At 42.6% G+C, this 12,416-nt stretch overlaps 1 protein-coding gene across 1 annotated transcript in view; it reads left to right on the top strand.

Annotated features, from left to right (window-relative positions):
* Tmprss11a (transmembrane serine protease 11A) overlaps positions 1–11,691 on the top strand; it is a 44,902-nt gene extending 33,211 nt beyond the window's left edge. Inside the window, exons 7-10 of the mRNA XM_048364875.1 lie at positions 1,648–1,819; positions 5,048–5,307; positions 8,500–8,642; positions 11,530–11,691. Of these exons, the coding sequence (XP_048220832.1) occupies positions 1,648–1,819; positions 5,048–5,307; positions 8,500–8,642; positions 11,530–11,691 (737 nt within the window). The remainder of the gene's footprint in view (positions 1–1,647; positions 1,820–5,047; positions 5,308–8,499; positions 8,643–11,529) is intronic.
* Positions 11,692–12,416: the final 725 nt, after the last annotated feature.

The following is a 12,416-nucleotide window of genomic DNA, read 5'->3' on the forward strand; positions in this document are numbered from 1 at the left end:
GTGCCTGGAATGCATTATTTTTTAAAAGCATGTTTAATTTTTAAAATTTTCATAATAAAAATTCTGGGGAAATTTTAAGAAAGTAATATATATATATGGTTTGTAATAAGTGAGTTTGTTTTTTGTAATTTTAAATGCTATTAAGTGTGCTTTCTGTTGAGAAATAAAAATAATGTGAAAGCAATACATATGGAAGAGACAAATCCCTATGATCTGACACCAATCATTCAAACTATAAGTAATAACTAATCTTCATAGCTGGCAGTGACTTCATTAAAATATTTTACAGAGGTGATGGGAAACCGAAGTGGTATTACTCATGGATTTGCTTTTGTGTTTTGCAACAGCCTCAATATTTTTACCCATTTATTTGTTCATTCAACCAAAAGTATTTTAACATTTATCAAGTACGTGTGCTGGGGGCTAGTGATACCATTATGGGTTATACACAATCAAATTCAAAAGTACACTTCAAAAAGAAGGAAGGGCGGAACTCACGTAGGACATGTTAACACAGTAAAGGTACACCATTCCGTGAGAGTCAGACTGTCCATTAATCCGGCCTTGTGGAGTAAGACAGTGAGTAATTCCTGAAACTTCAGACAAGGGAGTGGTACGAGATAATCTGTGAAGCAAGTAGGAATATAAGTCATTTCTTGTAAATGAAAAACATCATCGTGGCTGCAACATACGATGGAGACTTGCGTGTGTAGGAGATGAGTGCGATTGCTATAGACAAGGACCAGAACCACACTGAGACATTTTGACTTTGTTTGGAGGCACACGAGGTGTCCGAAAAGGGTTCACACATTGCAGAATGATCTCTTAGCTTCTAATGTGGCACATAAATTGGGAGCACAAGCCTGGAAAAAGAAAGATGAAGTAGGAAGTTGTTGAAATCCTTAAGATGAGGGGAAAAGGGTTGCTAGATGGAGAAAAGTGGATGATTTTTAAAACAGCCGGTCATGTTTGGAGTGGAATCCACAGCAGCAACATGAGTTTCCCTTTTTGATAGCTAACTAGCCAGAACAAGACTGAAACCCAACATGTTTTCTGTATCAAACTATGTTCCTGGCTAATTGAAAGAACTCCAAGCAACAAAGTCATCTCTGACTTGACATGAACACAGCACATGTTTTTCTTCCTGTCAATACTAAATGTGATGTTTACGTAGAAATATGGAAACTTCCATCCTCAAGAGACGTGTGTTCCATGAATCTGTGCACAATAGAGGGAGTAGTCATTCTCAGGAGTAGAAAGGAGAGGGGTTTCCGCCAGAGAGACAATTCCTAAACAGACAGCCTTGTTTCTCTGGTGAGTATTTTGTGTCACCATAACATGGTTGGGTCATCAAAAACTACTCTAACTGGGAGCTCTCAGGATAACGGCACAAGTGGCAGCGAAAGTCCACGGGCTGGTTTGACACCACATTACATCCATCCTCAGCAAAGCAGCAGTAGGCCACGTACATTTGCAGCTGCCAAGAAAGAGATTGAGCAAAATATTAATGCACTGGGGACATAGAGAATGAATAAGGACGCAGTACATGTCTACGCAATAATAGGAGCAAGTATTCCATTACCGTAGTTTACTGGGGTCTTGTCAGATTGGGCATTTTTTAAAATTTAACCATCTCATCTCTTTCAGGCTGTGGTAAACGAGTTACCCCATTAGTAGTCAACAGAATAATGTCTGGGGAACTTGCAGCTAAAGGGGCCTGGCCTTGGCAAGCCTCCCTCCAACGCGGTACTATCCATCAGTGTGGAGCCACCTTGATTAGTAACACGTGGCTTGTCACTGCGGCCCACTGCTTTAAAAGGTAAGTCATTAATTGAGTCAGATCCCAGTACTGAAAGTAGAAAGGCTTGAGTTTTTATCATATTTTGGGGGAATAATCAATGTTCCAAATGTTGCTGAACTAAAAGTAAGGAAAACTTTCAGGTTCTTTTCTAAAGTTACAGTCTCTTCATATACTTATTTGCAATGTTCGTTAGGTAGAAAGGGAGGATAATGATTAGTGTCATAATCCTAGTGTTCATGAATTGAGTCCTCAAAGCTTTACTAAAGAAACTATAAGAAAGCACAAATACTCCAAACTGAAAAAAATTTGCAAATAATTTATGAAATCAGCCATGGTAACCAATATTCTACATTTAATGCTAGTTTATTTTTATTTTAAAAAAAGGAAAGCAGAAATGTCCTTTGATGTGTAGAAATACTTGTCAGGAGCTAGTTCACTTAGAGTCAGTTGTCTGCAGATTCTATTGTGACTTATTTTGCATTCTTAAATCAGACCCCAGCGTACATGAGATTTCAGGCTGGTTGTTCATTCAATCATGTCTGGGGTATTAATTCTGTGCTAGACAACACACTTCAAGAGGTATGAGCAAAATAAAGTGCTCTTAGAGTCTCGGGAAAAAACAATTCTCAGCCAGACATAGTAGCTCAATCCTAGCATGGGAGCTAGACATCGGATAACCATAACCTGAGGTCAGTCCAGGCAAAAAGGAGTTTGGAAGGTTCCATCTTGACCAATGACTGGGTCCCGTGGTGTACCCTTGTTGTGGCACCAACACAGGGGAGCACAGGTGTGTAGCAAGACAGCCGTGAAGGCTGGCCCTGCTGTAAAGGGAGCCCCTAGCTTGACAGTAACAAATGTGGAAAGAGGCTAGCTGTTTGGCACAAGTGTTAGGACACCTGCGTAGGAAGAATGACTCCCTGGGCTCAATCGCTACCACAAAATAAGAAGGAAAAGCGAGGAAATGTATATCCATACAGCTTTTCCACTCAAAGTGTTGTCTGCTTAACACTATGAAATTTGTAAGAAAATTGAGTCTTAACCAAGACCCACTGAATTAGAAGCCACATTTTAATAAGGTCCCCTAATTATTTATGTGCATATTAAAATTTGAGAAATGTCCGGAGAGATTAAAAAAAATACTTTTTTTCTGGGCAATCTCTATAGTACAGCTGAATGCTGCATTAACAGGTCTGAAATTCTATCATGTGGGAAAGAATTCGAGAAACAAAAAGGAATTTGCCACCAGGCAGAGCTGCTCAGAGATTAAAGGAATTCCAAGCTACAGAAGCAGTGTGCACTGTAACGCAACTGTACATCACTTTGACAAGAAAGAAATGAATAAATTAAAAAGAAAAAAAGGAAACAGGATTCTAAGACACTGTGTTCAAGCGTGGCAGTGTTTTGGTCCTGACAGCTAGAACGAGTTATTCAGCTCCACTATGCTACAGACATTTGGTCCGACATCTAAAAAGTTCTTGTACCTATAATCCTTGTGTCCTTTTTCACTGAGGGTGATAAGAGAAGTTAAGACGCTTGCCTGCAGTCAGCATTGGAGATGGTGAAATTCATAGCAAGGACACATCTTCCTGATGCCAAAACTCATCTTTCACCAATGAGGATCAGTAAGAGGACTGGTCAATTTTTTAATCATATGTATGATATACATACATGATATATATTTTATATAATACATATACTATATATGAGAATATATTATATATGATACATAATATATAAGGCAAAGTATATATCCATATATGGCATATATCATACATAATTTATCCTACATTATATATAGCAAAGTTAAATATACATACATATCATAATACATATATGTCATACATATAATATGTGTGGCACACATATGACATCATACACACTATATATGTAGATATATAGTTTATTGTCTTTAGGTGCAAATGGATTACAGCTTTCTTATTTGGAAAATAATAATCAACAACATCTCCAAACCCCTTTTCTTTAGGGAGATCTTTTTGTAGAACAAATGTTACCATTTTGAATTTTTACAGTTTACTTTGGAATCAAAATAATTCCTGTGGATCTATGTTTATCATCATTAATCTTTACCTTACTGGTTTGGACCCTAGTTAAAAGTTTAGAAACCTGAACCTCACCTATCATCTATCAAGTTATATATGTTTTTAAGGTTTATGTTCTAGAACCACACATATTGGATCATTGTTTGGGAATTTTAGACGGGTAATTCCATGTGCGTAAATACAATTTAACATCTAACCTTTACTTTTGTAAGTACAAAACTGATAAATACTAAATTCATCTAGGCATATTTAAGTTGAAGTCTAAAATCATATTTACAAACCAAAATGTCAACATATCTATAATATCTGATAAATTATTTTTTATAAATCAGTCCTCACTAAGCTTCTTTACAGTATTTTTACATCAAAATGTTGCATGAAAACAAAAGCTCAATAATCCCAGCACAATTTATATAGTTGCAAGATTAGGCTTGTTTCTATTATTACCTTTATATTCTTCAGCTAAAGCTAATCACCCAAAAATTGTTGACTGAAAAAACAGATGTCATTTGAATCAATTCTGAGCATGTTATCACATCGTATAAGAAATTCCGGTCCCTTCTTCTTACCTCTCTAATTTAATCCCTCCAAAATCTTCTTCCCTTCACCCCCTAAGTTGAATCCCACCTGGCCTGCATGCAGTCTGAGGGTGTTTCCCTGGAAACTTCTCTCCCCATCTTCGTAGGACTCATTCGTCTTCCTTAACCATGTTTCCGCCTTCTCTAACTAGCCCCTGATAGTCTAGGTAGAGTCCTGTTTTATTTTGCCTCTACCATGGAAATCATCTACTTTTTTAAAATAAAAAAATTAGTTTGGATCTTTTTTTCTTCCCTCAGTCTAGTAATCTCATGGAGTAAAAAGCTAGGTCTTAGTCACTCCTCCAGCCCCAGAGTTTGGGCAACATTCAGTGTACAGATGTTTGATAAACATGAGCATGAGCTGAACGGATACACAAACACTGTGCCCCATGGCACTAAAATCCCAAGTAGGATATTGGGGTTCAGCTTTTGGAAGTCTGTGCTCCTTCCACATGCTACCAGGAGACCCTGCATCCTCACCTGGGCACACACGGGGAGCAGGGTGAGCAGACGGTCGGGGTGGGATTGCTTTTCCTCTGCTGAGCCTGCGGGCAGTGGGCGGAGGCCCGCGCCCCGCGTGCTCACCCGCGAACCCCTGGCCTCCCCAGCAACGCCAACCCCCGGCAGTGGACCGTGAGCTTCGGGACCACCATCAGCCCGCCCCTGATGAGGAGGGACGTCCGCCGGATCGTCGTGCACGAGCGCTACCGCTCCCCGGCCAGGGAGTACGACATCGCGCTCGTGCAGGTCACCCCCCGGGTGGCCTTCACCGCCGACGTCCGCCCCGTCTGCCTGCCCGACGCGTCCGCCGCCCTCCGGCCCAATGCCACCGTGTACATCACGGGATTCGGGGCGCTCTACTACGGCGGTGGGTACCTATCTCGGGGGCACGCGAGCGCGAGGAAGGCTGGGCACCAGCTAGAGGGGTGAGCAGCTAGAGGGGTGAGCAGCTAGAGGGGTGAGCAGCTAGCAGGGTGACCAGTTAAGAGGGTGAGCAGCTAAGAGGGGTGAGCAGCTAGCGGGGTGAGCAGCTAGAGGGGTGAGCAGCTAGCGGGGTGAGCAGCTAGCGGGGTGAGCAGCTAGCGGGGTGACCAGCTAGAGGGGTAAGCAGCTAGTGGGGTGACCAGCTAGAGGGGTGACCAGCTAGCGGGGTGACTAGCTAGAGGGGTGACCAGCTAGCGGGGTGAGCAATTAAGAGGGTGACCAGCTAGAGGGGTGAGCAGCTAAGAGGGTGAGTAGGTAGAGGGGTGACTAGCTAGCGGGGTGAGCAGCTAGCTGGGTGAGCAGCTAGCGGGGTGAGCAGCTAGCGGGGTGACCAGCTAGTGGGGTGAGCAGCTAGTGGGGTGAGCAGCTAGGAGGGTGAGCAGCTAGTGGGGTGAGCAGCTAGGAGGGTGAGCAGCTAGTGGGGTGAGCAGCTAGGAGGGTGAGCAGCTAGCGGGGTGAGCAGCTAGCGGGGTGAGCAGCTAGTGGGGTGACCAGCTAGTGGGGTGACCAGCTAGCGGGGTGACCAGCTAGTGGGGTGAGCAGCTAGTAGGGTGACCAGCTAGGAGGGTAACCAGTTAGTGGGGTGAGCAGCTAAGAGGGTGAGCAGCTAGCGGGGTGAGCAGCTAGGAGGGTAACCAGCTAGTGGGGTGAGCAGCTAGGAGGGTGAGCAGGTAGAGGGGTGAGCAGCTAGAAGGGTGAGCAGCTAGGAGGGTGAGCAGCTAGCGGGGTGAGCACTTAGGAGGGTGACCAGCTAGGAGGGTAACCAGCTAGTGGGGTGAGCAGCTAAGAGGGTGAGCAGCTAGCGGGGTGAGCAGCTAGACGGGTGAGCAGCTAGACGGGTGAGCAGCTAGCGGGGTGCTGTCCTCTCCCGCAGGGCCGTCCACAGCTCGTCTACTTGTTCTTTTTTCTTTTTAAAACTCTTATTTCACAAGTCGAATTGTATCTACGGCGAAATTCAGGACTAAGGGAAGGGGGAGGCGAGGGGAGGGGGCCGTGTTGAAGGTTGGTGAAACAGATTCAGACGCGGTGTGTTCCTAAGACGCTTTGTTACATTGCAAAAAAATCCACGACAGATTCTACACATTTAAGGTAGGGGGGGTAGGGGTGGCTTGGAGCGGGGACAGGAGAGAATGTTGAAAGCAGGGGTGGCATTGATTGAGATGAACTGTATTAAAATTGCTGTGCTCAGTGGCAATGCCTTTGCACAACTACCTAAAGATAAATACTACACACACACACACACACACACACACACACACACACACACACACACTGGTGGCTAGGCCGGAGTCTGAGCGCTGAGGATGGTGGTTCAAAGCCAGCCCTTCATGCGGGAAAGTCTGTGAGACTCTTTTCTCCAATACATTATTTAGAAAAAGCTGGAAGTGGCGCTGTGGCTCAAGTGGTAGAGCACAAGCCTTGAGCAAAGGAAACTCAGAGATTGCACCTAGTCCCCGAGTTCAAGCTCCAGGAAGCTGGGGGAGGCGGGTGAGACAGAGAGAGAGAGAGACAGACAGACAGACAGACAGACAGACAGAGAGACAGAGAGAGGGAATTCAACTCAACTTAGCCAAACCAGAAACAGAAAGAGATAACGAAAGCAGAAAACGTGGCCATTGTAAAGTGGAAATCAATGCGAGTGAGAAGGTGAACTTTAAACCCAGCTACCACCAGGCCTTCCTCAGATGCTATTGAGCTCTGAACGTCTGAATCCTTCCCATCTCCTGTCTGTCCCCCCCCCCCCCACCATGTTCATTTGGAGGGCCTCTAGCTCCACGTAGTGGTAGAGCTGGCCAACAGCAGGACCAAGTGAATTTGGATGGATGGACCTCCTCCTTCTTTTAGTCCTGGGCGGAAACATTTGCTTTAATTCGAAAGACAGCAAAACTTTTAAATCCTCATGGTATTTATTTTGTGCATATCTTTTCTTAGTACTTTTTTAATGTACTTGCAAATGCCTCTTTAGAAATACATTTTGAAATGGTCCTCTTGATATTCTTGAAACAATGTCTATTTCTATTACAGAGTAGCAAGTTACCACAAACTTAACAGCTGAAAACAGCGCCCATTTTTTTTATTATTATTTTTAGTTTTTGTTGGTCAAAAGTTCCGATACCACGGAGTTGGGTGCTCAGTCTCTCCCAAAGATGCAATCCAGGGGTAGCCCTCAGAGTAGTCACAACTTTGGCTCTGGAGCCTAGCTCAAGCTGACGCGTGGAAGAATTCTGTTTCTTGCCGCTGGAGAACTCAGGGTGTCTGGTTTCCTTAAAGGAAATTGTCTCTGATTTCAGCAAAGTTCTAAGCCCATATGGAGAAGTCTCAACTGATTTGAATAGTCTCACCTTGGATGATTGACTTTTTAATCAATCAAACATCAATCAGATTAGGGGCTTTAATACATGTGAAAATTTCCTACATGTAATTATGAAAATCGTACCCATCATATCCACAGATTGCCACTATACTTGGGACATCGTGGAACTCTAGCCGGGAGAACGCTGTTTCCTGGCCACTATATAGTTTTGTAGGAGAATGCCACATGCCAGCATACTTGTGTTAGCCATCCCAGTGAATGTACCTGCCACAGTATTGCCTTCAGGATTTCCACAAGATTAAAGCATTGTTACTTAGTGAAATAGGTGAAAGCTCTTTATAAAATGTAAAGGATACTATGCATGTACATAGTATGGTAAGTTTTTTTTATTAACCAAAGAAACAATACTACATAGAAAAATTTCTAGGAACAATCTAGAGTCTGAAAATGCAAACTTCATGAAAATGGAATGTCTTCCATAAAAATGTAAAGTAGCTCTTTAAAAAAAAAAAAAGATTGTGTTTTTTAAAAAGCCAAATGGTTAAATGGTTTTCTTGCTTAAAGTCTTTATAAAAGTGTGAAGCACAGAATGTATCATTAAATGTGCCAAAATTCAATCAGATTTTTTTCCTCTAGGACTGCTTATATGCTAATATCCTGTACTGACAATTTTAGAATGAAAAAGATTCAAAAAACCTACTCTTTTCATGTTAAGTAAGGATGCTGATTGCAAAAACTAAAGCCACTGTCTTTTTTCTTAAGGGGAATCCCAAAACAATCTCCGAGAAGCCAGAGTGAGGATCATCAGCAATACTGTGTGCAAGCAACCACATGTGTATGGCAACGACATAAAATTTGGAATGTTTTGTGCCGGATTTCTGGAAGGAATTTATGATGCCTGCAGGGTAGGTTGGAGGGAGAAAATCATCTAAATATCTGTAGCCCAAAATTTTTATATGTCCTACGAAATACTTTGTGTTTTATGTGAATATAAAATTCATATATCATGTCAGCTTGAAAAGGTTCTAAACGTAAATTTCACAATGTGTACCTTCTTCAAATGTTTTATTAGGCAATATGAAATAAGCAAGGAGTTTCTGTGAGGCCATGAAGCTAAGTAACAAAATTAAAATTTCTTAATAGCCATAAACTGCAGGAAAAGCAGAGTTCCCATGTTCAAAGGGCTTGCACTGCACTGAGGATTCCAGGATGTACAATGAACCATGATACAAGGCTCTAAGTAACTCAGTGGAGAGCAAATATTTTTTCCTTGAAGGGGCAATCTTAACCAGCATTCAAGAAAGGATATTTCAATAAAGCCTGAAGGTCACTAGGCCCAATTATGGGTAAGAATGCTGTATTCAAAAAGAGGGGATATAGCCTAGTGGCAAGAGTGCCTGCCTCGGATACACGAGGCCCTAGGTTCGATTCCCCAGCACCACATAGACAGAAAACGGCCAGAAGCGGCGCTGTGGCTCAAGTGGCAGAGTGCTAGCCTTGAGCAAAAGGAAGCCAGGGACAGCGCTCAGGCCCTGAGTCCAAGGCCCAGGACTGGCAAAAAAAAAAAAAAAAAAAAGAGGAAGCAATGTTGTCAAAGTGAGGACACTGTTGAGTCTCAGCATGAGGAGCAGGAGAGGTGAGGTTAGGCTACTTGACGATGTCCTGAAGTTCTTCCAGTGCTTTCCCCAGCCTCCACAATCTACCTGCCGTGTCTATTTTTTTTTTTTGACAAAGGTATAAATGTGTGTATTCTCAGCGACCCTCGCTTTTTTCACATGAGATTCTTGAAAACTCCAAGAAGCGTTGAAAGGATGAGGTGACAGGAAACTCTACCCAGAGTTCTACAAATATGGGCACCATATTGTCAGGAAAGCAGTGAGCCCCGTGTCACTCAGGCTGAGCTAATGTCAATGGATGAGAACGTGGAGGGAGGCAGCCAGCACTGAAATAATGCGGAGAGACGCCTGGGCCACGGGAAGCAAGCAGAGGCAGGGTCTTGAAGGCTTGGAGTAGGCAGGGTATTATGATTCAGTGAGATCAATGACAAGCTTCAGGAAGGACTGGCAGTCAGACAGTCCTCACTGAGGTAAGATTCCTGCTTCACCATGCGAATGTCCACTCGAGGGAAAATGGGGAAAGTTACCGGGTAAGGGACTCAGGCACACGACCCCAATATAGAAATGCCATGGTTGTAGCTGGTGCTCTTGATGAAGGCCTTCATCTCCATGAGAAGACAGAAGAAGCCCAGCCACTAACGTTAGATGATCAGCTCAGGAGGTACAATAACAAACGGCGTCAGGTCTGAAACAGGAATCCTGGGAGCCCATTACCAAAGCATCTGCCAGTGCTTTTTAATTGTGAAGCTTATATGCCTCCTATGAAAACAAGGACCCAAGTATTCAAAGCCTCATCGTCAAAAATGTTAGGACCCGAGCAACAGGAGGAAAACTTCAGAGCTTCGAAGGAATGGACATCACACTTGCCTAGAAAATCTCTATCATCTTGGAAGGTGGAAGACAGGGGAAAACGCATTCGTATTTCAAAAATAAAGTTATTTCATTCAAGTTTCTTGCTCATGAAATCTAAAACTAATATTAACTAGGATGACAGAATAATAAATTTGAGACAGGCAGTGACTTCAAAAAAAACGGATTTCTTACAGTGTCTCTCTTAGGAGAGAAATGAGATACTCAGGAAAATGGCGTTGAGAAAATAGAAAGAACCTAAACCATCGTAAATTTCACACGAGAGAATACTATATGCATGTGTGCATGAGAAGGACAGACACACAGACAAATATAAGAGTCAGGGGACAACTCATGGGGGGGAGGGAAAGGGGGATTGGGGAGAAGGGGAATGAGGGAGGAGGTACCAAACAGTACAAGAAATGTATCCATTGCCTAATGTATGAAACTGTAACCTCTCTGTAATTCAGTTTGATGATAAAAAATATATATTAAAAAAAGAGTCAGGGGGAGTAAAAGCTAACATGTCATCTGGTGTCCTTGACAATCAGTAACAATTATTATTAGACCATGTCGGATTTTTTAGAATGTTCAACATTTTCCATGGGTACATGGAAAACTAGCCACATGAAAATAAAGTATGTTATTATTAATAAGAAATCAAGACTGACAAATAAAAGTAAAAAGAAATCAAGATTTTGCTTGAATTTATAACATTTACAAAATGATAGCTGTTAATATAACCAAAAGTAGAGCCTGACTCATACATAATGATAGAGTGAAGTAAGTTAGAAAAAGTTGTAAAATAGCTAGATCCTGAACTACGTAACAAGAAATTAATATAAATAGTCTAAATAGAGAAGCCGAAATTTGATCATATCATTTAATGACAAGAAGTGAGATGATAAGAAATCACAAAACTAGCATGAATTGGCAAAATGAATAAAGAAATGTAGGGTATACAAGATGCCAGTACATCACAGCTGTAACCCTGGTTCTTTGGGTAGCTAAGAATGGATGAATTCTAGTTTGGGGCCAGCTGAGTAGAAGTTGAACGTGGTAGTGTACCCCTGTGATTTCAGGAATAATGGGAAGCTTAAATGTAGGTGTAGCAAAGATCAGGCGTGCACTGGCGGGAAGCGAGGCCCTGTTCTAAAATGATGAGCCAACGCAAAAGCTGAAGGCGTGGCTCAGTGGTCCTGTGTCATTCGTGCAAGCGCTAGACCTCATGTCTATTAATGTCTAGCAATGCAAATAAGCATCTTAAATCACAAAGGCTATGTTTTGTTCATTTGCTTTCTTTTGTCCTTTCTCTTCCCACTCTCAGGGTGATTCTGGAGGGCCATTAGTTATCAGAGATCCTAACGCTACCTGGTATCTTATGGGAATTGTGAGCTGGGGTGATAACTGTGGCCAAAAGAACAAGCCCGGAGTCTACACACAAGTGACCTATTACCGACGCTGGATTGCTTCAAAAACCGGCCTCTAACAAAGAGAGCTGCACACGGGACACACGTGCATGAAGACCCAGACATCCAGCAGGCACCAGCACAGTGAAGCGAGATTGAATGACGAGCAGCAGGAGACGCGTGACAGGATTTCATTCACTGTCGTGTAGTCAGCCAGTGACCCATAGCCAAGAGAAAGGGGCTTTGTAGGTGTAAATTAATGTCAGTTTACCCTAACTTGGAAACTATAGCAAAGATATTCAGTCCTTTAAGTTAAATAAGTTGGAGGATAAAGAAAATACCCTGCAGATTCTCTGTTAGCCTTGAGATGTTAGGGTGCCTTTGTCCAGGGCGCCCCCTTAAGTCAGAAACTCCTTGAACTCTCCGAGTGCAGAAGAATCGTAAGTCCCCAGTGATTTTTCCAGACTTCACGAATAATACTACTTTCCGTTTCCTTTTCTTCCTGGTTTTCTAGGGCTTTCTAGGGTTTTCTAGGGCTTTTAGGAAGCAGCTTGCTACTTCCAAATGCATGTGAGGAACTTTGATAAAGGCAAAAAATATATAGGGAACAAAGTCTAGTGTTAAATTAATGGCTTCCTAATTCTTAGCTGTGAAACCTCTCTAATGCTTCTGTGGGGTTATTTTTTTAGCACACACAGAGATCCCTATTATACCGAGAAGTCCTGACTAAAGAATAATAGATAAAACAATAAGGGTTCAGTCATCTGACATTTTTAAACGCAGTTACATATTTTGATCACCAGGG

This window comes from Perognathus longimembris, chromosome 16 (genome assembly GCF_023159225.1).
Source record: "Perognathus longimembris pacificus isolate PPM17 chromosome 16, ASM2315922v1, whole genome shotgun sequence".
In the NCBI taxonomy this organism is placed as follows: domain Eukaryota; kingdom Metazoa; phylum Chordata; class Mammalia; order Rodentia; family Heteromyidae; genus Perognathus; species Perognathus longimembris.